Genomic DNA, 25,605 nt, shown 5'->3' with positions numbered 1-25,605 from the left:
AGAAAATGCTTAGTTCTCCCCTTTATAACATTATTTTCAGGTCTTACTGTTGTCATAATATGTGATATAATTGCAAAAACTGAAACCTAATCTGAAGTACAAATGAAGAGGTAAACTTTGACAAAATGTAATTTGTAATGACATTATAATGATTTGATAATGTCTTAATAAAAAATGAATGAGCCAATGAGAATGAGCCAATGAGTGGTCCTCCGTGTAATTATAATGTTATAACGGCAATTTCTGGGAATTTACGACAGGGAGTATTTTTCACCTTTTTAACTGTCATAGAGGCAACTAGGAATTCACGGTTCTAGAAACAATAAAAAAAGCTTTGTTGAACTTCATTATCCATCATTTATTTAAAAAATATCAATGTTTCCAATGGTCAAAACACCAACATAAAATATGGCACCTGCTCAGAAGACATCTTTTTCAGATTTCCATGTGTACACTGGTGCCGTGAACCACGTTCACAGCCGAAGCACAACCAAAACAATGTTCTACCGCAAGATGCATACAGTATTATTTAGATGGCCTAAACTTACATAGTGTAGCTTTAAGGAACAGCAAAAGGCCACACTTTTACTCCAAACAACATCCATACATACATTTTTAACTATTAATGAACTACTCAAACTATGGTTTTTCCAGTTGTTTACCAGATTGGTCCTATAATATGTGAGTAAAATCAGTTTTATATTTTATTCATACATGAAAACATAAGTTTTAATTGCAGTACAGAGATACTCTGTGTCAAAAAAAACCCCATGAAAACATGGTTGTGTGTTTAGCAGACTTGTTTGTCTACTGTTGAGACTTAGTTTAATATAATATCCATGTTCTGAAGATTATTAACAGTCAACATTGATACCTTAAAATATATAAGGCTTACATAGTTTTACGTAGAGTTACATACGTAATCATTCTCGCAATCAAGGTATAACAACAATAATAAAAGAAACCTAGATTTTAAAATCACTTTGTCAAGATTTTTTAGAGTGGTCTGGCAACTGTGGATATAATTGATATTCCTGATATGGAGGTGGATCTGATGAGTCATACTGATGAGAAACTGAATGACCAAATTGACCAGGTCCGACGTAACTAGGAGGAGCAAACTGATCCGGTGGTCCAGGGAAACCAGGAGCAGGAAACGGACTCAGAGGAGGTCCGTAGTAGCTAGAGGCACCAAACTGACCAGGTGGGGCAGATGGAGGCATTTGAAGTGGGCTGGGGTTCACATTGCCTCCTGGTGGTTGATTCCAGATCCCAAAATCACTGTTTGTAGCACTTTTTGCACCTGGTCCAGACTGAAGAGGAAGAACCACTACTGGGAATTTGATCTCCGGGTCTGAGGCATACGGCACGTCCAGGTAGACCTAAACACAAAGCACATATAATAAAACAAGAACGTTGTTCATATTTGTGTACAACACACAGTGATGCCAATCTAATGTTTCTGTTCACTTCATTGCAATGATTGACTTTGTGTCTTTGCTTTAGATGGTAAAACTCACCCGGAGTCTGTACTCAACATTGATGACCTTACAGTTTAGGATAGAGATGGTAAGGCTGGGAGGAATGGACAGCACTTTTGTGACCGTGCTCTTTGAGTTCGGCTCAATGGTTTCTCCTTCCTCTTTAAAAAGGTCATGTGTGTGAAGTTTTCTCCTTCCTTTGGCGAAAAAAGTGTGTTTTTCATAAAGACAGTATTTTAGCTTGATTGCACGGGATAAGTTGTTCTGAACTTCAGCCAAAACTTTCAAGCCCTCGCCTGTAGTGAGACACAATTAGGTCAATTGAAATTACATGATAAAATATCACAAGAAACTGTAAATGTCCATTTTAATTCCTAATTCCTTTTAATTCAGAATGATGTTACATATAAAAATACACAATTCAAAATTTATAAAGAAAACAGTGCTGATAATATTATGATTGTGTGAATGTGCAGACCGTGACATTAACACTCACACAATATCGATTTTTAGCTACATATCAATACTGAAATATCTGAAACGCTTCCAATGATCATTTTATGCAGTATAGATACACGATACCAGCTGCGCTTTCTCCATCTCTCATCTCTCCAATAGCGAGTGACACACAAACCCGCCTCCCCTCACTCACTCATTGGTTTTATTTGCTCCTCATGAATATTGTCGGTGTTACAAGGCTTCAATTTCGGTGTGGGATTGAGTGTATTGTGCATAATTTTACTTAAATTCCCACATACCCACACAGCCAAAGTGCGGCACATAAAGCCGGCTCTCAGTATTATTTTATTTTATTTTAGAGTTATTTTTCACTGCTTATTGCAGTAAAAAAACTATCAAATACACACAATACAATGGCAAAACACCAGTCTTTGGTAAGTATTCACGTAAACACAGTCTGTTATGTTTTAAGTGAACGTGAATAGTTGAGAAAGAATATGCATGTATAACAGTAAAATGGATCCTTGCGTCAGTTCTTAAAGTGACAGCAGCCTAATATTCCAGCAGCCAAATTATGAGATAATATCTTTTAAAAATCTAAATGGCAGTTTTTCCCCTTGGTATCGATGTACCAATAGTAGTAGTAGTAAATTCGGAAAACCACTAAACGCATTGGTTGCCAAGCAAAAAACTTAATGTCAAGCCCTGATTTTATGTATACATTTTGTTTAAGCCCTGTAAATTATGATTTTCCACAAGTCAATGAAGCCCTGCATTGGGGGAAACAAAACAAAACAAAAACGAGTAGAAAGTTCTACAAGTGATGCATGGGTTCAGATGAAGGACCCATTTCATCTTCTTACAATACAGAAATGGTTGTGTATACAATAATCAAACTTTTATTTTGTTTATTGACAAATAAAAAAGATGAACACTGCTGAGACATTATAATAAGAACTATAATTTTACCGAGGTAGTATCCCATTTTCTCAGTGCTTATGTCCATGGAGACATTCCCAGAGGGGAAGGGTTTCATTTTTTTCTCTTTGCTTCCATACCGAGGCACCTAAATGAGACAAAACGTGTAAAACAGAGATGACTGAACCCCAACATATAGTAGAGGAATGTATAGTATAGATTAGAAAGACCGTACATGGGATTTTAGACATTATCTCACCATTAGTTCAGGACTAGACACAACCTGACTGGGGACATAGTGAAACTCTGCTTTGGCTTTGCTAGAAACACGCATTGATCTGGATAATTTTGTCTCCAAAGTGTAAGCAATGTTTCCAATTGCACTTTTGAAGGTTGGTGGGAAGTGCCTATAAGAAAATTATGTAATGTATAAATATAGAAATTCAACGGTGATTCGCACTCAGAATTCAGCGTTTGTCCGTCGTTTTATTGTACACAAGCGGAAAAGCGTAATTGTCCAGCAGAAAGTAAAGTCTTATTAAAAGGTTGAAAATCTTGAAAAAAATAAATATTGGCAAAAGTAAAATGTTCTATTTTATTAAAATTACACTATGTGACTTTTGGCCCTATGATGGATAAAAAAACAAAACTTCTTCAATTTTGTGGAAGAACATTGTTTTGGTTGTGCTTTGGCATTGTGTGACTTTAGCTGAATATGGTTATTCCACTGCTCATAAAACATTCACTATAGGCTTAATAGCTTGAGAACCTTCCCATCTAAACTGGCTAAATCTAATTAGCTGAAGATGTTACAGTAGCTAAACCCAGTTAGTTAAATGTCCGAGCGGAACAAAGCAAAATGTAGTTCTACATCTGGGGAGCGATATTTTTTTCCTAGGATGGTAGGGGAAGACTCATAAATGTTATTAACCCCAGTGACGGGTAGGTTTAGGGACGGGGTTGGGGTAGGTCATATATTTACCGGTGTATATATACAGTAATGTAATGTTAAGTCAACGGCATTGATAAACACGCTGAAAAGCGATTATGCATGTTGATAGCACAGCAAAAATGGAAATACGAATTGGCATGTCTTACATATGGCATTTCATGAGATCAGTCTGCATTATACAATTCCACCACAGTGCTACAAAAACCATAATGAAATTAGCCTGAACAATAGATAATACTTTACAATGAACTCTAGAAAGCTACATTTTGCAATTTATCTGTTTAACAAAATATCTTACTGACCTACTGAGTAATAAAAACACCATCTCAACATCGCTTTTACAACATTTCATATCCCTCAGTTCTCGCCATCTCCAAAAGCCAAACCAATGTTGGTTCTTGTTTTATTACGAGCTCTGTGGCGTTCTAATTTGCAGGACTCGGATCTATTCAGGTTTTTTTTCTTTCAGGCAAATTTTCTTTATTTATGGATATGATGAGACACGCACGGGCAATTTACGCAAGTATGCAATTTTGCGCAAAAAGCATTCTGCTCGGTCTAAAATACACTTATAACAGGCCTTATCAGGCTTAAAACAATACTCATTTATCTTGCATAGCCCCTTTAATTAGAAATATGGAGAAATATTTAGAAATATATCTTTAGAAATATATCTACATTAAACATGGTGTTAAGCCATTAAAATTAAAAGAAATATTATGCCTCATTTTCGAAAAACTATCCACCAAATCAAAGTTAGTTGGCCATAACCAACATGCAGTAAGTGGGGAATTGCTGGATATACATTCAATGTTGTAACTGAAGTGTTTCTTTTACTGTCTAGGTTGTAACATCTGTCAGAAAGTTTGAAGTCTCCCCAGATATAGACGAATCCGACGAGCGTTCTTGTGTAGGCTGCCATCTTGTGGCGGCGCCATTACTGAGCTGTTACACCGGCATAGACATATGCACCGATATGTAAACAAACCTCGGAGATAAGGTGATAACGCACCCCTGATGACAGCTACAGCCAGGCAGACTTGTTAGGTTGATGATGTTAGACATTGGCCTCCAGTCCAGTCACAGATGAAGGTACAAACGATCTTACAGATTATTTATGAAAATAGCTTGGCAAGCAAGCTAGGCTAACGTCACTACCGAGGAAACTAAAAAAAGATCTGTCCATTTGGCAACAATAAATAAATAAATAAATGAAATCAAATAAACAATTTCATGTTTTTCATTTGTGTCCATTATTTATCTCATTTTTACATTGCAACGGGCAAGGGTAAGGTAACGTTACAGCTAGAAAGTATACATAATATCGACCAACTACTGTTTTTAAACCATGGAAAGAGGTCAATATAACAGCAGGAGAACAATTATGTCACATAACGTTACATTCAGCTCAGGAAAGCCATTTAATGACCATAGCATGTAAATTGAATAGAAAAAATAACAAGAGAGGAGATTTTGCTGATCACTAGATCACACATTTATTATATTTTTTTACTTATGTCATTAAATAATTGTTATTATACGCGAATGTCCGCGTCTTGTACTCGCCCAGGAAATCTGTGTAAACCGTACGGCACCAGACAGGGGCACTCGACCCGGGGTATTCACAATGTTTTCTCTTCAAAATTGAAATTTTACTGCCACCATTGAAACAATTTATAACGGAAACTGTTTACCCACTCGACATTATACAAGGGCTAACGTTGTAACGTTAGTGACAGTCGTAAATCGCGAGCTGTTTATTCCAGTGGACGCAAGTTGCAAATAAAACAATAGAAGGCAATGGCGCAACGCTACCCAGCAACAGCTCAGTAATGGCGCCCGCTTACTTCCGGTAGTTTCGCCGGATTCGTCTATAGGCTTCTTTTACTGTATATTAAGGAGATAGGGGTCATCTTCATCTTGTTTGCGCAACTGTGCGTGCGCGCTCATAAGAACAGCACGCCACGCATACAATAACGTACGCCATAGAAGAAGTCTCAGAAGAAGATACCAACATTCACATCATGAACACCTGTCTTTGATGAATACTACTTAACACTAGGTGACGTTTAAAAAATATGAAAAAATAACCAACACATTGCATTACTGAAAACAATATAAAATACTAAAATAAAATAATGACTTGGTACATTTGTTTTAAACTTTGTTTAATTATTTTATATTATCTCGGGCATCCTTATTGTCATTGACCCACATTCACATGCAACTTTAAGATATGCAACAAACATACTTACTGTAGAGGCAACTGAAAGGTGAAAGGGTAAACATGATGACCCGGTGCCACAACCGAAGGATCTAACAAGTCAAAAAATCAAACCAAAGATCAGTACGTTTTTCAGTTTTCAAAGAACAAGTTGCATTATTCATTTAAATTGCAAACAGACTTACACGGCTGTCCTGATGGATCTTTTAGCGTATTGTGGTCATTACCTAAGTTGCAACACAAAATAATGCTGGTTAAATCTGACTTCGCCAAATTGTCACATAAAACTATAGCTGAAGTTGCTCCTACCATTTGTTTTGTCCTCCCGAACGAAAAACATCTCCATGGAATAATACTTCTCCTTATCAGAGTACACGACCGTGGTTTACATGCTCGCTCCAGGACACCCGTGCTTTACCTTTAATTTTCACACTCAAAGACTGAATTTGCGTGTCCTTTTCTACATCCAGAAGGACTTGTCCCGATATAACATCCCCGCTGGTGAAGGTATTGGTCTCATTGATAGGAGTGTAAATAACAGAAATGTTTTTCACAGTGAGAGACATCGTGTCTCCTGGTGTCAATATCCGCTTCTGGCGCATGTACTAAACGGAAGATCTCATTATAGTAGTCAGGCCAGCAGGACAGGTGGAAGAGGAGTTGAAGGAGCCGATGCCAAACGCCTCACCTTCAAAGTAGACGAGAATACTGCTGTGCAGCTGTGGCCTGGGGATTGGGGAAGAATTGAGATAAGTTCAGTTTTACTTCTCGTAGTCAGGACAGGACCGTGTTCAGTGAAAAAACTTCCAATGGGTGGAGTAAACATGATATTTCCTCATGTTATAGGTGGTGGAAAAAATTCTGCGGAAACACCTCTGTAGCTATTCTTCTCATAATACACAAGTACTAAAAATTCACACAATAGGCTACATACACATTTGTTTTGTAAAATTAATATATATATATATATATATATATATATATATATATATATATATATATATATGCAATAACATTTGAACAGTTCTTGTTACAGTAAATCAGTAAATGTAAGCCAGTGACTGTGTAAGTGTACAGATACTCCGCCCAAAAAAATGAAAATTCTCTCATATTTTACCCATATCATGCCATCCCAGATTTTCTTAGTAGTTCACTTTTTTTTTAAAAAACTTTTGCTGATAATTTACTCACCCCCATGTCATCCAAGATATCCATGTCATTCTTACTTCAGACGAAAAGAAATTAAGGTTTTTGAAAAAAACATTCCAGGATTTTTCTCCATATAATGGACTTCAATGGGAACCAAACGGTTCAAGGTCCAAAAGACAGTTTCAGTGCAAACTGTTCAAAGGGCTTTAAACAATTTCAGACGATGAATAAGGTCTTGCAGCATATGCAATTCTCTGAATCCCTGCTCAATCCCTGTAGTTGATACTGACATGTTTGACTGGAACCGCCAATATACTAGTTCTGGTAGATTCATATTCTGGGTGGTTTGAAATAAACCAACTCAGGACACTGTCATCTCAAAATGTCATTAACAAACTGAAGAGCCAAGAGTAAAAGGCCATGATAAGATTAGAGTTGTAAAGAGCCCCCTAACCCACATCTTAGTGGAGTCAAAGGGTAAAGCACACTGGAGGAATCACAAACACCTTGAACCATTCCCACACCAAACACAAACTGATCTGAAACATTGTGTTAAGATGCACTACAGGAAAACATTCCAGCTGAGCCGACTCCTCAAAAGCTACCATTTCATACTAGATATGGCTGGATTTCCAAAGTGGGAAATACGATTTAAAGCATGTCATTGCAAGGAGTAATTCTGATTTTTTGTTATTATTTCAGTAAATTTTCAATTTTGTATTACATGGATGTTGTAATGTTTGTGAAACTAGGCCTAGTACTTTTTATTAGGAGGAAATAACTCATATATTCATATATTCATTCCTGTGTCGTAGGGGTTTCCCCCTGCAGAAAAACAAGTTCATGCAGTGATGCAGAATGATGTTGTAAACATTTCGTTACAAGACGGAAATTTTGTCCCAATTATATAACACACCTGTGACAAACGTTCAAAGGTTAAGGCCATTTTTCTAAAATAAATAAATAAAATGTTTTGATCACTGTAGCGCCAACATGAGTCTGATTGGGGCAATGCTTTCCACTAATAATACAATACAATTCCTCACAATAACAATTAACGTTAGGGTTTGAACCCCTAACAATCCTTACAATAACTATACTTACAGAGCATCACGTTAGGATTAATAATAAAAATTCTAACAAAAACTGTATTTAAGTCGTGATGGAAAAGACTTTTAAACACATAATTGTAGCTACTTCACACTTTGTTGTCCATAAACCAATAGACTGCGCAAATGCGGCTGCGGTTGATGCTCTTGAAACGCCATATCATTTTCAGTGACGCATTATTGGCTCCACCCACAATGCAACGCAGACAAGGGAACCTCCAAGACAAGAGGACCAAAGGCTCTTCTAAACAAAACTGACATTACACCGATGATTATTTCATTCTGAGGACACCGATTCAGCCTTATTTTCTAACTCGACATATTTCCAAGTAGACGGAATCCGATACTGAGAGGTTTGGATTATATCCAATGTGTTGGTGCTTTCAGCCTCTAGAAAATCATAGTAAGACCAGAGGCGTCAGATAAACAACCTAGTATCAGCGTCCTTCCGGCCGTATTTTTTATTCAAGACAACTTTAAAACCAAAACTTCTCTGTGATATTCTTGGCTGCCGATTGTTTGATAACTTTATTACGCAATTTGTTTATTTGACTGACATTACAGACAGCTATTCTATCTATCCAGCCATTCTCCTCCTCGGGGAAAAAGCGACGCCCTCAGGCCGCCGCTGGTACTGCAGGTGCCGGTGAGTTGTAAGTGAGACACTGGGAGTCTGAATAATTTAACTGTGGAAAATGAGCTCAGAGGAGGCGGCAGCTCCAACTAAAGCTGGCACAGAGGACGATGGCATGTCCTGGTGGTACCGCTGGATCTGTAAAATGGCTGGGGTTTTAGGTGGCATATGTAAGTATCAGATGTGTTGTGCACATGTTTAATGCAGAATTATACATCATTGAGTCTTTCTGCTGGCACTGTCTCCTGGATTCACATAGGTGTATCCCAGTGTGATGGTATTTTAAACCTTTTTCAACTAGTATACTTTCCTACACTCAACACACACAATTATGTCCTGTGCTGGACTTCTTGTGGTTTCCCATCCTTGATTATGGTATATCAAAAAAAAAAAAAAAAATAGTGCTGTCAAATCGATTAATCACATCTGAACATAAAAGTGTGTGCATAAATATATGAGCGACCCCCATCCTCAATTTAACAATATTAATAGGTGTAAAATGTTTTTTTTTTTTTTTAAATATTTAGATTGCATTACATTATTTTTTTTCCCCTACATACTATAGTACTTCACTGTAATCAAAGTTTTACTCATTTATTTTGACTTTTTTTTTAACACAAACCCCAGTTTGTCCCCCTGCTGTACAACATTAATATATGGATTATTATCATTATTTTACGATGAAGGCGAATTGTTAATGAGAATAATTTTTGAATCTTTAATCCGCCAGCATGTCTAATCCATCACACCTTCACACAGTGACTCCCATAGAAAACCCATAGAAGTCCTGTCATGGAGAATCAATACATACCTATAAGTACCATAGTTGTGCCATGGTGATACCATAGTATTCTTTGAGATACGTTATCATGCAAATTGGCTTTATATATTAAAATGGCAGTGCTTTATTATTAAATGTCAAAGTGCCGGAAATGAGATTGTATAGTGATTTCAAATATCAAAGCGCTTTTAATCTGTCATATTTTGATAAATAAGCTGTGCTGGTTTGTATGAGGACTTTTTTGTGGACACTGTCATGGTAACACAGGTGTCATAGCAACTGCAACTTTCTTTTCTCTTGCTCTTTTCTTTCTCATCCTTTTGTTCGGTCAGGTTTTGTGACGGATCACCATGTGTTACGAAACAATATCTCTCTATGTAGTGCAGGGGTTTTTAGAGGCCATGACTCCCAAATATGATTATTCTCATGCAAGAGAGAGACCCACATCCTAAAACTCAGCAGCCGTCTATATTGTTTACAGTGTTAGCGTGTGTGTGTGTGTGAGCGCATTGTGTTTACGGGTTAGGGGATAATATAGTTTGTACAGTGTAAAAATCATTATGTATATGCCTCATAAAACATGGAAACCCAGTGTGTGTGTGATCAGTCAGCAATAGCTCTCTGTTTTTCTCTACATATGCTGAGACACAGATGACAGAAACAGCTGTTCATCAAAGCCAACAAAAGCTCATTTGTCCCAGGAGAGCAGCTGCTCGCAGCAAACGCCTGTCCTTCCTCTGCGCTTTTGAGCGTTCTGTTACTGAACAGAGTATAACAGGTTCCTGAAGCAGCCATCAAACAAATGTGCATGCACATTTATTCATTTACTTACTACAAAAAAATATTTACCTATTATGTTTAGTATTTTAAGGTAATATTTAATTCATTTTACAACACATTTGCTTATTCATAGTTCTCTTATAATAGTTAACTGTCACATGACATGCAGGTAAACAAATCAAATATTTCATTTTTTAATAAAATTATGTTTTTTTATTTAATTTCTAAATTATTCATTTGAATTGCTATCATTTAATTGATTAAACCCCGGGCTATTATTTAACCTCGACCATGTAGCGACTACAACAGTTTTTAGAGAATTTACCAAAAATAACAATTTTGATTTATTGTTTACACGAAAAGTTCACAAATTAAATTTCTCTGTCTTGTTTTCCAGCGTGCGCAACAATGGGCGTTTGGAACTGCGTGACTGTGAATCCCTTAAACATCGTGGCTGGAGTTTGGATGGTGTAAGAACTTGTGTTTTAGTTCCCACTGTTTATTAATCCACGTAGAGAAGCCGAGCAGAAGATGAAATATCTCTTTTTTTCCCCTCAGGATGACGGCGTGTGTGTTGTTCCTGTGTGAGGTGCCGTTCTGCTGTCAGTTCGTTGAGTTTGCGAACGTGATTGCGGCGCGTGCCGACCGCCTGAAGCCCTGGCAGAAAGCCCTGTTTTACTGCGGGTGAGTGAGTGCACCTCTACAGCGGGTCACGCCAGTGCCTAATAATAAATGTTACTGTGGTGGAACCAAGCGTGCCGCACAAGCCCTCAAATGTGAACCCAAAACGTCTCGATCACCCCCCTGTGACCGGTCCTAGTATAGGTCATAAACCCTGCCTCCACATGTTATTCAACAGGACGTGAGACCAACTAAACAATTAAATTACACTTCACATATCCTTTTTCCAAAGATAGTTTCTGTTATTTATTGTAGTTTCTATCACGTTGGTGTAATTTCTAGGGTTTGTTTTTAAAATAAGTTTGTTTTTAGTTAGTTATGTGATGCTATAAAAACGGTGCTCTGACATCATGATTGACAGCTGTGATTGACAGGTTCTCTGTGTGAGGTAGTCACTGAAGCACCAGCGGACTTTTTTTCGTATTGTTGACTGTGGTTAGTAGTTGTATTTACCTTATTTTAATGAGGTTCTGCAATCACCAGACACCATTGGAGAAGAACGGAGCCTACAGAGGCCACTTAATGAAAGTGCGGGGCGTGTGCTTGCGTGTGATTGCGTGAGATTTTTGCGGTTTTATTTCCTGCTCACGACTGCGCATGTCTGGTCACGAAAAAACGCAAGTTCCAAGATGTCAGCGCTATATCGGGACACTGGCGGCTTCAGTGCTCTCTGATGGAAAAGAGCGAAGGGGTGTTGTCCATCTTTTTTTACAGTCTATGGGTGGAACTAATACATATTTACAATGAAACAAGTGGGCACGTGATAACTCCGAAAGCCTTTTGTCCCAGTGAGCTGTTGTTGGTTTTCATTGTTTCACATGAGATATTTTATCCCCTAACAAATGTAACTGTCTAAAAAATTAATTAAAGCAGCACTTTGCAGGATTTCCGTTTTTGTCAAACTGTGACCCCTAGAGTCGCTGTGGAGTAATTGTACTGTCGTAAATAGCACTCACGCAGAGATGTCTCTGCACTCACGGCCTGATGCTCTCCCCCTGTACACCGGTAACTGTTCAGTAGGGGGCGAGACGCCCAACATTCAACCCGAAGATAGTCATATAACCATTGCAATAACTCCGAAGCTATTCAGTTAAGGTAAAAAAAAAAACTGCAAAGAGCTGCTTTAATTGAAAGTATTGGTTTCTGGTGTAAAAATGTCAAAGCACACTAATGGTGTGTGTAAAATTAAGTAGCCGCCTAAATTATTCTTTATTTAATAGTTAGTACATTTTTAAGATTAAAATAGGCTAAACAATACTTTCACAGCACTTATTAATCAACGTTGAGGTTAATTTTGGCTTATAGCCGACTGCTACATTAGAAGTTGCATAAACTAACGTTACCATGTTTTTTTATGTTTTTGAAAGATGTTTCTTCTGCTCACCAAGGTTGCATTTATTTGATCAAAAATACTGTAAAAACAGTAATATTGTGAAATATTATAATTTAAAATCACTGTTTCTATTTGAATATATTTAATAATAAATGTATTCCTGTGATCAAAGCTGAATGTTCAGCATTATTACTCCATTCTTCAGTGTAACATGATCCTTAAAAAATCATTCTGATTTGCTGAATTTCTCTTATTAGCAGTGTTAAAAACAGGTGTGCTACGCTTCATATTTTTTCATGGAGGCTCAGATGCTTTTTTTCAGGATTCTTTGATGAATAGAAAGTTAAAAAGAACAGCATTTATTTGAAATAGATTTTTTTTTTAATGGATCCATTTAATGCATCCTTGCTGAATAAAAGAAAACCTCTTACTAACCCCAAAGTAAATGGTATTGTATTTAAAATTGTTACCCTGGTGTTGTTGTTTTATGGTCAGAATTAATGCTGATGTCACTTTCTCCTTAGGATGGCACTGTTTCCCATCTTTCTAAGATTTTCCCTGACAACTCTGTTCGGTAATGCCATCGCATTTGCTACCGGGGTGCTGTACGGACTCGCATCCCTCGGAAAGAAGTGAGTGCATTTTTCCATTTTCTTAGAGCAAAAGAAGCTCATAGAGCAAAACTTTTCTCACGTAGACCCTGTTTACCTGGTATTAAAGGGATAGTTCACTTTGAAATTAATTTTTGATATGTTTTAGCTTACCTCAAGGGCATCCAAGATGTAGGTGTCTTTGTTTCCACAGTATTTTCAATTGTGATATTTTTAGGTCAAACCGTTCGTCATATAATGGAGGTCTATGGGGTCCACCTCAAAAAGCATGCACAGAGAAGTCCAAATTAAACATGATTTAATGACTTGTAAATGTTAGTACACAATGATGGCTTAAAACACAAAACAAGCGGTTTGTGTGAAAAAACGAACAGTATTTATATCGTTTTTACCTCGTGTAACCACAGCCACGTGCAAGTGACGCGGTGCTTCGGTCTGCGCAAGCGCTGTAAAGCGGCGGAAGTGATCTAGTGGTTTGTTAATATATCAAAATCGTCTTCCATTGCAATTTCCTGTATATCTAAATATGTTTAGATCTTCACAGTGAAAGGTAAAACTTCCGAAATCTCTGTGTAAACAATGAGTGACGTACACGCACAAGAGATCACTTCCAGCACTTTTGCAGGCCGAAGTGCCCGCGCCCTCAGATCACTTGGACGTGACTGTGATTACAAGAGGTAAAAACGGTATAAATGATGTTCGTTTTCTCACACAAATCGCTCGTTTCGTGTCTTAGGCCATCAATGTGTACTTGCATATACGAGACATAAAATCACAGACCTGCATTATATGACTGACAAACAAGAACAGTTTGACCTAAAAATATCAAAATTGAAAATACTGTGGAAACAAAGACACCTACATCTTGGATGCCCTTGAGGTAAGCTAAAACATATCAAAAATGAATTTCAAAGTGAACTATCCCTTTAAGATGCATTTTGGTCGAGTAGAAAGCAGTAATGATGAGAGAACATTGTGCTTGGTACGTTTTTCATCTTCAAACCAAACTTGGGTCTTCCCAGCTAGCTATTCCCATTATGTTTACGTGTTAGTTCAGTAGGCGGAGAGTAGACGGTCTTGTGGCTGTTCGAACACGTTTACATCACTAAAGCAATCCTGTTAAATGCGTTTTCGACTAGCTCTAGAAGTGGTTGAACGTGGACAAGCTTAAAAGGTTTTAGACCCTGTTTACACCTGTATTCAGTGTCGTCCACTTGTGATCCGATTGTCCAAAACGCATCTTAATACCAGGTGTGAACAGGGCATGAGTAACTCTTTAAATGCATTTTGCTTTTATGACCTTTATTGAAGAAATGATTGAAAATTGTGTGTTCTCTATTTCAGAGGCGACGCTGTGAGCTACGCTCGATTGCAGCACCAAAAACAAGCAGAGGAAGAGAAGGTTGCAGAAACGACAGACGGTTCTGTGCCGTGAACCTCTCCTATTCTCCTCCTTCACCACCTCACTGCATCCTTTCCCTCTCGTTTCCCCTTAACATGACAAAACGCATCACCTTCTGTGCTTCACGGTTTGTTGGGACGTATTTAAGCTAACCTTTGACGACTGACGGCGTGAGTCAGTCAGTGGAAATCAGTTCTCTGGTTTGTTTGTGTAGGATTTAATAAAATGAGTTTTAAGTGAATGTTTTCATTTGCGCTCTAGTGCACAGTTTCTATTTTTATCAGACTTTCTAAAAACCAACATGTTTTCATTTACATTTCACTTTACCAAACTCAGTGCTGGAGTGTAAATGAATGCATTAACTTCAGCTCTCATATCAGACCACCTTAACTCAAGCGCAGGGAATTGGAACTTTGGCCATTGGGATTTTTTTCCACCCCAGACTTCTTTGCTCTGTAGCTGAGAAAAAAGGAGAGATAAGGGATTTTCACTGAACGCGTTTTTACATTCCACTGCGGCACTTTTCCATTGTCTTTCTACACAAACGCATGCTAGACGGACGTGCTTGACCATTGCACTCGCGTCTTTTGCAGTCTCACTTCACGTTCTATCGGAAATTTCGTGATTACGAGAACATCGCATTCAAGTGCTTTGATGTCGGAAAGACAAAATGATAATTAGCGTCCTTGGCAAACATAAACATTCACAACACTGTCAAATACAGGCTTGTTTTGCTGTGTATTATACACTTTAAATGATTATTCATATATGTAAATATGCACTACTTTAACGACAAGGCAGTCTCGGCAGCAGTCGTTCTTTCCTCTGGCATTTTTAAAGTTCGTGACACGCCTAACTCGGAAACTCTAAATGATCCCAGAACTCTAGTGGTAAATACGACTTGTCCAATTAACTAGGAAACTCATATTTATGATAATTCCGATAGGACGTGAATGCAGCATTAGTTCAACTTATTAAAAATTGCATTTCTAGACCTTGGCTGCGTCTGAAAACTTAAAAATGCTGCCTTTGGAGGGCGAATTCTAAGGTAGCGAAGCAAGGAGCGTCTGAATCCAGTGCTAGCTGCACTTCCTGTCTCCTGAGATACCTTCATCTGATGGCTTCTTTAAGGCAGCATACAGTAGGTGTACCCTTAGCTGCCTTTGATCTCCCACCATCCATTCTGTGACAGTTGAGCTAAAAAATAAAGATGGCGTCTAAAAAATGCGGTTGGTGGTCAGTTTGTGTGTAGATGTACGTTTTTGACCAAAGTTTATCACTTTTAAAGTAACTTCTCGTGATAAATTACTATTGTAGTCGTTAAATATTTATGTATCTTTGAAACTCTGTATTTTGCTATAGATCATTAAACCATAACACTCTGCCTCAGAAGTCTGTCCGAAATCAGTGAGGTATCTTTGAGCGCAAACACTACTTGCAAAGTCAATACCTATTAGAGCCCGACCGATAAAGGATTTTGAAGGCCGATACGATACAAATATTTGTTGGTTTTTAAAATCCGATCCGATATATCGGCCGATATATATATATTTTTATTATTATTTTACGCTATTAAATAAATACTGCAGTCACATTGTCAAAAGTTAAAAGGGCAGTCAGTCAACTACGTAACTATTACTAGCTAATTCCGCTTCACTTTCGGCTTATTTAACAGCAGCAAAACTGGACATGATCGTCACAAATTTTGTCAAGCTTATTTGAGTTAAGAGAACTGATGCGGATGTTCTTTTAGTTGTTATTCAAGCAATGTATGTCTCGTGACCAACTCAACGAGTGTTGCCAACAGGGACTGTGTAGAGTGCCCTCTGGTGGACAAACGATACAACTCCAACACTCATGACATGGTTCAAGCGTGTTTCGTCCATTTTTATTTTATTTTTGAAATATTCATTTATCGGCCATTGTAACTGCCGATACCGATAGTTTGGAAAATGCCTAATATCGGCCGATAATATTGGCCTGCCGATATATCGTTCTGGCTCTAATACCTATAAGGCAGCAAGGCAACAAGTCAGCTGCCTAAGTTTTCGAACGCAGTCCTTGCGTTTTCCCCCCACGTCACTAGCCTGCGTTTTGAGTTTTTAACTGCAATAACGCGTTCTGTGTGAATGGCCCCTAATCCTTTCAAAGAGCAAACAAACTTGTATTTTAGTGTGTAAGCATGGTCCTAATATGTTTCAGCGATTGCAGGTGTGTTTAAGGCCACTGCAGGGATTGAAACTAGTGTATTTGTGTGTTTTGTGTGCCTCTGCTAACTGGCCTTTACCCAGAATCCTTTGCTGCAGCATGTTTGCTGTTTGTAAGAAATGGTGGAATGTAATTTTTCTACACGCGCTGCTCTAAAATCTTGCTGTTACTTTCTTTATTTCATATTTGCTGAAAGAGTGTCTGACCTGCGCTTTCTGCTTGTTTCTTTCAAAGCTTGTGTGAGCGTAACTCTGAATGATGAGATGTGTTTCTAGTGGTTTACGTTCTGTTTTCAGTCTTCTAAAGCCATCTGTCTGTTGCTGCACTGAAGAAGGGCTTCTTTACCGGAATAAGAAACGATTCAGTTTGTTGATGCTGTGATGACGTGTTGTTTGCTTATTTCTGCATCTATCTGAGCCAGTCTTAACACTGACCACTGGAATGAAAGCCAAAGTTACAAAAGAACTATAGTGGAGGTCGGAGGTCATTTGTCCTGTCCTGACCTTAGTGTTCACGCTGTTACTTAAGGAGGCTTGTTTCCACCAGAGAATTAAAAAAGGGAATTAAGACTTTTTATAGCTCACAATTTCCTCAGAAATCTGAAAAATGGATTGACTCTTTATTTCAATTTTGTTCATTTTGAACAAAAAAAGTTACATAGTGTACCTTTTAAGCACATTTGTTTACTTAAAATACATTTATAAAATTTTGAATAGCATGAACAACAGGAATTAATAGGCATGAGAATTTGCAAAAAATGGTCGCAATTGCTGAAAAAAATCAATTTCATTAATAAAAATAAACCTTTTTTCCTTTTCATTTTTTGGGTAAATTGTGACCCGAATTGTGAATTTTTGAAAATTGAAAATTGTGTTCGTGAAATTCACCCTTGTAATCGGGGTTATGCTTCCTTGAAATGCTTTCCATTTTTTAAGTTTCAATTTTTAAAAGGCAAAACTTTGCATGTAGCCTACTGTTTAGCAAGTAAACTGTTTTTCAGTAACACTACTGAGTCTTGTTAGTTGTTGTCTAGTTAAATCTCCACCAGCACACAAACCAGCTTGAATCGTATGTCTAAGTTACCTAGATAAATTGAAAGAAAGAACTTACGTTACGAAGTCCAAGTGATGTCGGAAAGATCAAATGTATGAGTTGAATGCACATGAACGCCACCACAAAGTTGTAAATATGAGCGGAATATCTTGATACTGAGTCAGGCCTGCACAAAATGATAGCACTGGAATATGACATTCATATGTAAGTTAACGATAAGTGACTTAGTTTACAGTGACTTCATACATTTATTAAAAATATAATAAAAGCAAAACACACCCGATGTACATTTTGTTCTTAATTTTCCTGAAGCAGAGTTAAACACTTGCTGTGTTTTTGTGATAATTATGAGAAGGAACGCCATCTTGCTCCGACGATAGTGAATTGAACGCACTTGAGTCGTGAAATACGACTTCTCAATACGAACTTCCCGGACACACAATTATTTATCACTAACTTTGATGTACAATCCCCCCAATAGCCTTAGTCCATCTGTAGAGGAGTTTAAATATCAAGTCACTATGATATTTATTTAAACTATAATTTTCTTAAAGACGGAAGTCTAGTCTTGTCATCTCAATATCCGTTACTAAACATCTGTATGACCTGACAAACACAACAGTACTGATTGAAAAAACTAAGGAAGATATTTTGAAAAACCAAACTTTGTTCCACACAACCTAAACTTGAATATTTGTTATTAGCTGTCTAGCGGTGATCTTGTCCCAATGTGTATTAGTTTTGGATCAGTGATATGTGACTAATTGACTTTCAATGATGTGTACAAAAAGGTCTGAGATTGAGACTCTTTTTCTGTTTTCCTCATGAGCTAAATAAAGGCATCTGTCTTTGACCTCCTTTGCTTGTTGTTTTAATGTAAGAGTTTCTAACTTCCAAGATCTAAAATATAATTTAACTTTTACGATTTACACTGAGGGGTGTAAAAATGTGAAATAATTGGCGAGTGAATTTTTTATATATATAATTAAGAGTTATGCTCAACAAGGCTGCATTTATTTGATGAAAAATTATTTTCTGATTTATTGCTTAACTTATTATCAATTTTAAAAACAATTGTGCTGCTTAATAATGCAATGTAAAAGTAACAAATTACTTTTAATTTTACAACTAAATATCTGCATTACTTTTTCAAAGTAGTGACATGTTACTTTTGTTCTTAAGTGCAGAGGTGTTTTGTGCGTCTGAAGTGTGAACATGATGGCCATTCAGTTCTAGACTAAATATGAACATGTCTTTACTCATCTCACTTGCTCAAAGACAGATTCAGTATTCCTCAAAATGATAAAAATGTGAAATGAAAACTGAATCCTTGTTTAATCTCACTTTATTAACCAATGACCTTTGATGACCCAATTCAACCACACCAATATGAAACAAATACTTCACATTGGTTAAATTGTTCTGTTTTTTATTGTAGAAGTATGAATGTTGAATCCAGAACAGCAGCACAGCTGAAAGGTTTGTTGGAAATGCACCCTCTACTGTACAGAAACGATTTTACAGCGTATTAACTTTTTAATGAGCCCAGGTGAAAAAAAGTTACACAAAAGTAATGTTTTTTGAAAGCATTACTTTTCACAAAAAAGTAACTAAGACAATAATTGCCTTTTTTGGGGAGTAACCCAATATTGTAATGCATTGCTTTTAAAAGTAACCTTCTCCAACAATGGTGGGAGGAATGATGCAGGAATATTCAATTAGAAAACAGTTCTTTTAAATTGTAATATTACACAATGTTACTGTTTTTCCTGTATTTTCAGTTCTTTCAAACATATAAAAAGGCATATGACAAACATTTTGACCACCAGTGTAATTATTACTTGTAAGATTACCAATTAGCAAGTTTAATGTCATTATTATAGATGTACTCAATGTTTGCAAAGTAAAACTGACTCTTTGAACACCCCAGCACGTGATTTCCCAGAATACATCAGCACAACACATCCAGTTGCAGGACTTTAATAAGTGTTCAAACTGAAAACTGAAATTTTATACAGGATGAAAAACTACATTACTTGGTGTTAAACAGGCTTGATAGTACAGTCACACATTTAACCTGAAAATCTGACCGGTTTGACTGTCTGATTCTTCAAATAAGAAGTTCAGACTTGAAATCAAGAAACAGTTAACCAGTAGAGACAGTTAATTAAATAGTTCATCATTACATAACTGACGAGATTGTGTAACTCCAGAACGATCCATGTCACCGATCGATGTACCGCTTCAGTCTGTTGTGATTTGCGACGACAGAGAAGAGTTTTTATTGGCGATCTGAGTTCATTTGCTGTGTTCTTTAGGAGCTTTGGGTTTTCGTGGACTTTTCTTATATTTTCCCGCCCGCGCGGCTTTAAGCTCCGCCTCCCACTGCTTCTTCACCATAGTGTACAATCTCATGGTGGCCTGAGCGTCCTGAACCTGCGAGTTCAGCCAACAGGACACACAGACACAGCAGGGTTCAACAACACAATCAAACCACCAGCTGTACCTTACGATCACAAAACACTTTGTAATAATGATACGGCGGTTTGCAAACAAACTGCAAATAATCTTAAGGGGCTTTGGCTAACATTAACTGATTAAAAGTTTTGAGGTCGGTAAGATTTTTGGGAATACATTTATTCAGCAAAAATGCATTAATTTGATCAAAAGTGACAGTAAAGTCATTTTTAATCTTACAAAAGATTTCTATTTCAAAAAATTGTATCACTGCTGGTTCCACAAAAATTTTAAGCAGCACAACTTTTTTAAGCATTGATAATACGAAATGTTTGTTGAACTGTTTCTTGAGCAGCAAATCATCATATTAGAATGATTTCTGAAGGGTCATGTGACACTGAAAACTAAAGTAATGATGCAGAAAATTCAGCTTTGATCACAGGAATAAATTACATTATCAAATACATATAGTTATTTGAGATTATTACTGTTTTACTATATTTTTGATCAAATAAACAACAGGCTTGAGAGCAGAAGAGACTTCTTTAACGTTAATTTAACTCCTTAACTTACATTATAAGTGAAAAGGTCAAGTCAAGTAAGGTCAAGTTTTCATTGGAGACTTACGGATGAGTGTTCGCCCTGCTGGACTTTAACATTGAGAATCTCTTTGCATAAAACCCGCAATGCAGGACACCCGGACTGAGGAAGAGGACAAGAGGAGTTCATTAAACATGAACATAACTTGAAGTCAGTAATTGCACTTAACATAGTATATATATTAATTTAAGATTCATACCTTTACTTTCTGCCTAAATGGTTTGTATTTCTGTGTGTCTCTGATCATTTTCTTGGGATGGCCCAACAACAAAATCTATAAACAAGACAAATATCATTATTTATTCACCCTCATGCCATTTCAATGCAATATGCTGTTATATGGGCCATTCGACAGATTCGGTGCAAACTGCTGTCCCATAAACAAAAAACAAATTTGAAACGAATTTGATTATTCAAATTTTAGATGTTTACAAAGATCCTTCTATTATCTATTGAATCCCACAATAATATTTAAATTATTAGTAAGCTAAATGTATATAAAAATCATCATTTATTGGGTACTTTCAATTAGGAGGGGGCTGTCCCAAACCAATTTTTTGAAAATACAATATGATAATTAACTGCAAAATTACTAGAAATGTGTACCTTGGATATTATATCATTTGCATACATAAAGAAATTGTGATTTTTTTTGTTTTTCCAAGACATTCCCAACTCTCATTTCTGTAGAATAGCTCATATAGCAAGTCATATGGACTAGTTTATGGTGTTTTTTAGAGCTTGTCAAACATTTCAGCAAAAGCATGCAGGAATAATATGAGCATGACAGCAGCCTTTCTGTTGTGTGTACTGCACCTTTAAGTCATTGTGAATGGCGTGTCCCACTAAAATTCTTCCTTCCAGAATCTGAGCCACTTCCTCCTGAACTGTCTTGATGTCCTCACCTGTCAATTAGCATAAAGAACAATCAAAACACAAATAATCTATAATATATTGAAGCCTAATTTTGTGGAGGAAATGCCTGTCTGTATCCCAAAATAGCACAAAATGACTTATTACATTCATAAAATGCATTAAATAGCTGATTCATGATTTATTATTAATTTAATATTGAATGCCTAATTCAGAAATCTACAAGTGACCAGCCTAATTTGATGGATTAAAGGGTCTGTCTGGATCACAAAATGTTTTTAGTTCATGAAACATTAAGAATTTATAATGTAAATTCAGAATTCTGAGGGGAAGAAATATAAACCTGGAATAATGCGCAACACACTCAGAATTATGTGATTTTAACTTGCAATGCTGAGAAAATGATTTGTGATATAAATTCAGAATTCTGAGATTTTTACATAAAACGTTTAGAAATAAACTCTGAATTGCGAGAAATACCACAAACTTCAGAATTAAACCACAAACTTCAGAAAAGTCAGAAATTATTGTGAGATTAACACAAAATTGCAATATATAAATTCAGAGTTGAGAGAGTCAGAACTGTTACAAACAGAACTGTCACAATTCTGAGAAAAAAAAGAAAAATTGTGAGATTTTATAACAAAATTGTGAGATTTAAGTTCAAAATGACAAGAAACACCACCAGAACTGCGTTACACTCTTGCAATTGAGAAAAGTCAAAATTGTGTTAGCTCAAAAGTGCGATATATAAATTCAGAATTGAGAAATACAGTCAGAACTGTTACAAACTCACAATTCTGAGAAAGGCACAATTGTGAAATATTACCTTAAAATTTCGAGAATTACTTTTTCGTTTCTTAATCCATTCTTATCCCATACAAACAGCTATTTAACCAAACTGATAGTATTTTTCAAATGCAATAGAGAAAATCGATGCAGTTATTTCTATTAGGAGGGCTCCTGACCGTTTTCAATGTCCGCCCGTCTGATACCGCTAACAGCCGTCCGGTAGTCCGTAACCTTTTCCGTGGGTTTGACGTATTTATCGTAGATGCACTTCCCAAAGTGGTTGACGATCGAGACGCGTGCTAGAATGCTGTCCTCCCCGTCACATCCGACCCCCACCATCTCACAGTCCATAGCCACAGCGCGAGTCAACCTGAAATCACAACAACAGCGGTTAGTTTACATTATTTCCCGCCGCCAGGAATCACACTGACAGCGGCAGGCGTTCACTCACCCCTCAAACGCATGCTCTTTCACCAGCGATTCCTCCGTGGTTTTTGCATTGCACTTCAGAATCCCGTTCCGCTTTCGTACGATGTCTGCGGCCTCGACCCCCACGGCGGACTCGATGTCGTCAGGGTCCACGTCATCAAACCAGATATCAGACCTGAGAGGACACAGAGTGATAAAAGAGGACCGTCACTTGAAATGAAACAGCATTAAACCCTTTTTCTGCATAGACATGAAAATACACTGAACTTAAAATGGTTGTAACTCTTTGGTTTTCTGTGAATACAGAAAAAAAATAAAAAATTAGAGTCGAAATTGTTTTGTAAAATAGATGTTTTGTGTTTAGTACAGCACATTTGCTAAACCTCTATGCTTTCAAAATGTCATCTAAAAAAATAAAAAAAAGACCAACCATAAAGGGTTAGTTCACCCAAAAATGAAAATGATCACATAATTTATACACCATCAAGCCATCCTAAATGTGTATGACTTTCTTCTTTCAGACAAATACAATCAGAGTTATATTAAAATTATCCTGGCTTATCAAAGTTTTATAAGGGGAGTGAATGGTACCAGTCAAAAAAGTGCATCCATCCATTATAAAAGTAATCCATACGGCATTCTGAAGCAATGTGATATGTTTTTGTAAGAAAAATATCTATATTTATAACTTTATAAACTATAATCACTGGATTCGGACCGAAGGGTAACCAGACCACTGACCCGACTTATCAAAAACGCTCAGGCTCTATTCACTCCCATTATAAAGTTAGGAAGAGCCAGGATATTTTTAATATTACTCTGTGTTTGGCACAAAGAGGAAAGTCATATACACCAATGATGGCTCCAGGGTGAGTACATATGGGATCATTTTCATTTTTGTGTGAACTAACCCTTTAAGGTTGGTCTTTTTTTAAGAAGACATTTTAAAAGCATAGAAGTTAATCAAATAAACTGTACTAAACATCTATATTTTATACAAATTATATATTTCACAAACAATTTGGACTCTAAATTTGTTATAAAAATCAAAGCCACACGTCTAACAAAGTTGTGTTCCAATATTAAATTTGATATCACAAAAAGATTGATAGCCTGGTTAAAACCAGACCATTCTCAGTTGAAACTGAGTTAGGGTCTGGCAAAGCGTCATAGACAAATCAAAATTTGCCAGAAGTTTTATAAGTGTTTTCACAGGATGAAGTTTGAGTGTTTAAGCTTTCAAATGAAACCTAATTCATGATGATTGCTAAAATATGTGATAAGGGAAAAGGCAATAGAAAAAAGCTAGCCATACTCTGCGGTAGGTTTCTTTTCAACCTCCTCGACTTTCTTCTTTTTGCTCAATGGTTTCTCTTTTTCATCCTTTGTTTTCCTCTTCTCTGCTTTAAATTGTTTGTGTCCAGCAGAGTATTTTCCATTCTGTTGATCTCCATCTTTCTCTGCTCTTCCAGAACTCTCAGAAGTCGGTTTGACAGTCTGTGGGGTTTTTTTGAAGAGTTTATCTGGTTTACGAGAGTCTTTGGAAACTGACTGCGTCTTCTGAAGCTGATTTCCTTTAAAACTTGCATCTTTCGTCTGTTTTGTGCCCTCATCCTTCTTTGCAGGATTTGGAGTGAGAGTCTACACACACAACAGTAGTAAAAACAGACATAAGATGCATTTCTCACTCAGAATTGCTAGAACATATTGTCATACAGGTATTCAATGTAATTTTACCATGGTAAAAATAATTATTCTTACCTGCAGTAAGCTCTTCCAGTTGCAGGAATATTCTTGAACTTCTGTTGGGGGCATAATGTTTCGCTTCACAGTTTTTGGTTTTGTTTTTTCCTTATTTACAGCAGATTTCGTGTGGTAGAAGAACGTCTTTTTCTTGTCAGGTTTCTTTTTCTTCTTAGCATGCTCTGCTTGACCATTAGTCTGAACACTAGCAGCATGTTTATTCGGCTTAGCTTTAGACATTGTTAGGTTTTATCTAGGTAACCTGAGTGATAAAACACCAGGGTGTCGTTCAGCTTTACTGTTATTATAATGAGCACGTACTGGCTCTAATAAATACAACTAACGTTATCTGTTCACATGTTATTTTGTCGCTTTCTATAATCAACGCAGATATACGACATGCATGTTAGCGCGGACAATAGTAAACGTATATGGAAAATATATATAAATCTTTAAGAATATATTAACTTAAAAGCGTTAAACGCAAATATGACTGTAGAGCGATCCACAACTATAAATTACCATGAGACAACCATGCTGAAGGAACTTTCTGTCGTCTGTGTTACGACAATACGACCCGTGTAGAAACTGTATGTGATGAACGTTCCGCACTGTATTTCATTGCATGATTTCTGGTCTAGGGGGTTCAAAAGTTCAGGGGAAAACAACGTAAAATTGCAAACATAAATAAATAATAAGATTGTAATAAAATAATATTGAACTAAATAAATGCATAAATAATTTGATAAAATTATTACAATAATAAATATAGCCTACGGCACCATATCAGTAAATCTGTCGACATATCAGCTGATATCTTCAATTTTAATGTTATCGTCATCATCCAGAAAATTTGGCCGATATATTAAAGCCGACAATAATTTATTATTTCCTTCAGTGGACACACTTCATATTTCTTGAAAAATTAGGGGGGGG

The 25,605-nt window shown here is 36.7% G+C and overlaps 2 protein-coding genes and 1 pseudogene across 4 annotated transcripts; 1 reads left to right on the top strand and 2 right to left on the bottom strand.

Annotated features, from left to right (window-relative positions):
• Positions 1 to 333: 333 nt before the first annotated feature.
• Positions 334 to 6,757, bottom strand: LOC120471274 (arrestin domain-containing protein 3-like; annotated as a pseudogene). The gene is made up of 7 exons (XR_016147534.1): positions 6,344 to 6,757; positions 6,220 to 6,261; positions 6,066 to 6,126; positions 3,118 to 3,265; positions 2,910 to 3,006; positions 1,521 to 1,777; positions 334 to 1,382 (listed from the first exon to the last, which is right to left on the bottom strand). The product of XR_016147534.1 is annotated as an arrestin domain-containing protein 3-like (transcript).
• A 1,743-nt stretch (positions 6,758 to 8,500) lies between these two features.
• cacfd1 (calcium channel flower domain containing 1) lies at positions 8,501 to 14,795 on the top strand. Of its 2 annotated transcripts, XM_039659197.2 has the most exons (6): positions 8,501 to 8,645; positions 8,878 to 9,096; positions 10,885 to 10,957; positions 11,046 to 11,171; positions 13,026 to 13,133; positions 14,457 to 14,795. In XM_039659197.2, the coding sequence occupies exons 2-6, from the start codon at positions 8,988 to 8,990 to the stop codon at positions 14,545 to 14,547; spliced, it is 507 nt and encodes a 168-aa protein (XP_039515131.1). In that variant the 5' UTR covers positions 8,501 to 8,645; positions 8,878 to 8,987; the 3' UTR covers positions 14,548 to 14,795. The 2 variants fall into 2 exon arrangements, with proteins under 2 accessions (XP_039515131.1, XP_088979565.1); XM_089123439.1 differs by lacking the exons at positions 8,501 to 8,645; positions 8,878 to 9,096 and adding an exon at positions 10,243 to 10,485.
• A 4,944-nt stretch (positions 14,796 to 19,739) lies between these two features.
• On the bottom strand, positions 19,740 to 25,247 carry rexo4 (RNA exonuclease 4). Its single transcript, XM_039659784.2, has 8 exons — positions 24,688 to 25,247; positions 24,242 to 24,567; positions 22,949 to 23,101; positions 22,674 to 22,867; positions 21,649 to 21,737; positions 21,032 to 21,106; positions 20,860 to 20,934; positions 19,740 to 20,211 (listed from the first exon to the last, which is right to left on the bottom strand). Exons 1-8 carry the CDS (start codon positions 24,907 to 24,909, stop codon positions 20,074 to 20,076), a joined length of 1,272 nt encoding a protein of 423 aa, XP_039515718.2. The 5' UTR covers positions 24,910 to 25,247; the 3' UTR covers positions 19,740 to 20,073.
• Between the last annotated feature and the right edge of the window lie 358 nt (positions 25,248 to 25,605).

Source organism: Pimephales promelas, chromosome 19, assembly GCF_988280905.1.
Source record: "Pimephales promelas chromosome 19, fPimPro1.hap1.1, whole genome shotgun sequence".
Taxonomy (NCBI): Eukaryota; Metazoa; Chordata; class Actinopteri; order Cypriniformes; family Leuciscidae; genus Pimephales; species Pimephales promelas.
This window is presented reverse-complemented; position numbering and strand designations above follow the sequence as displayed.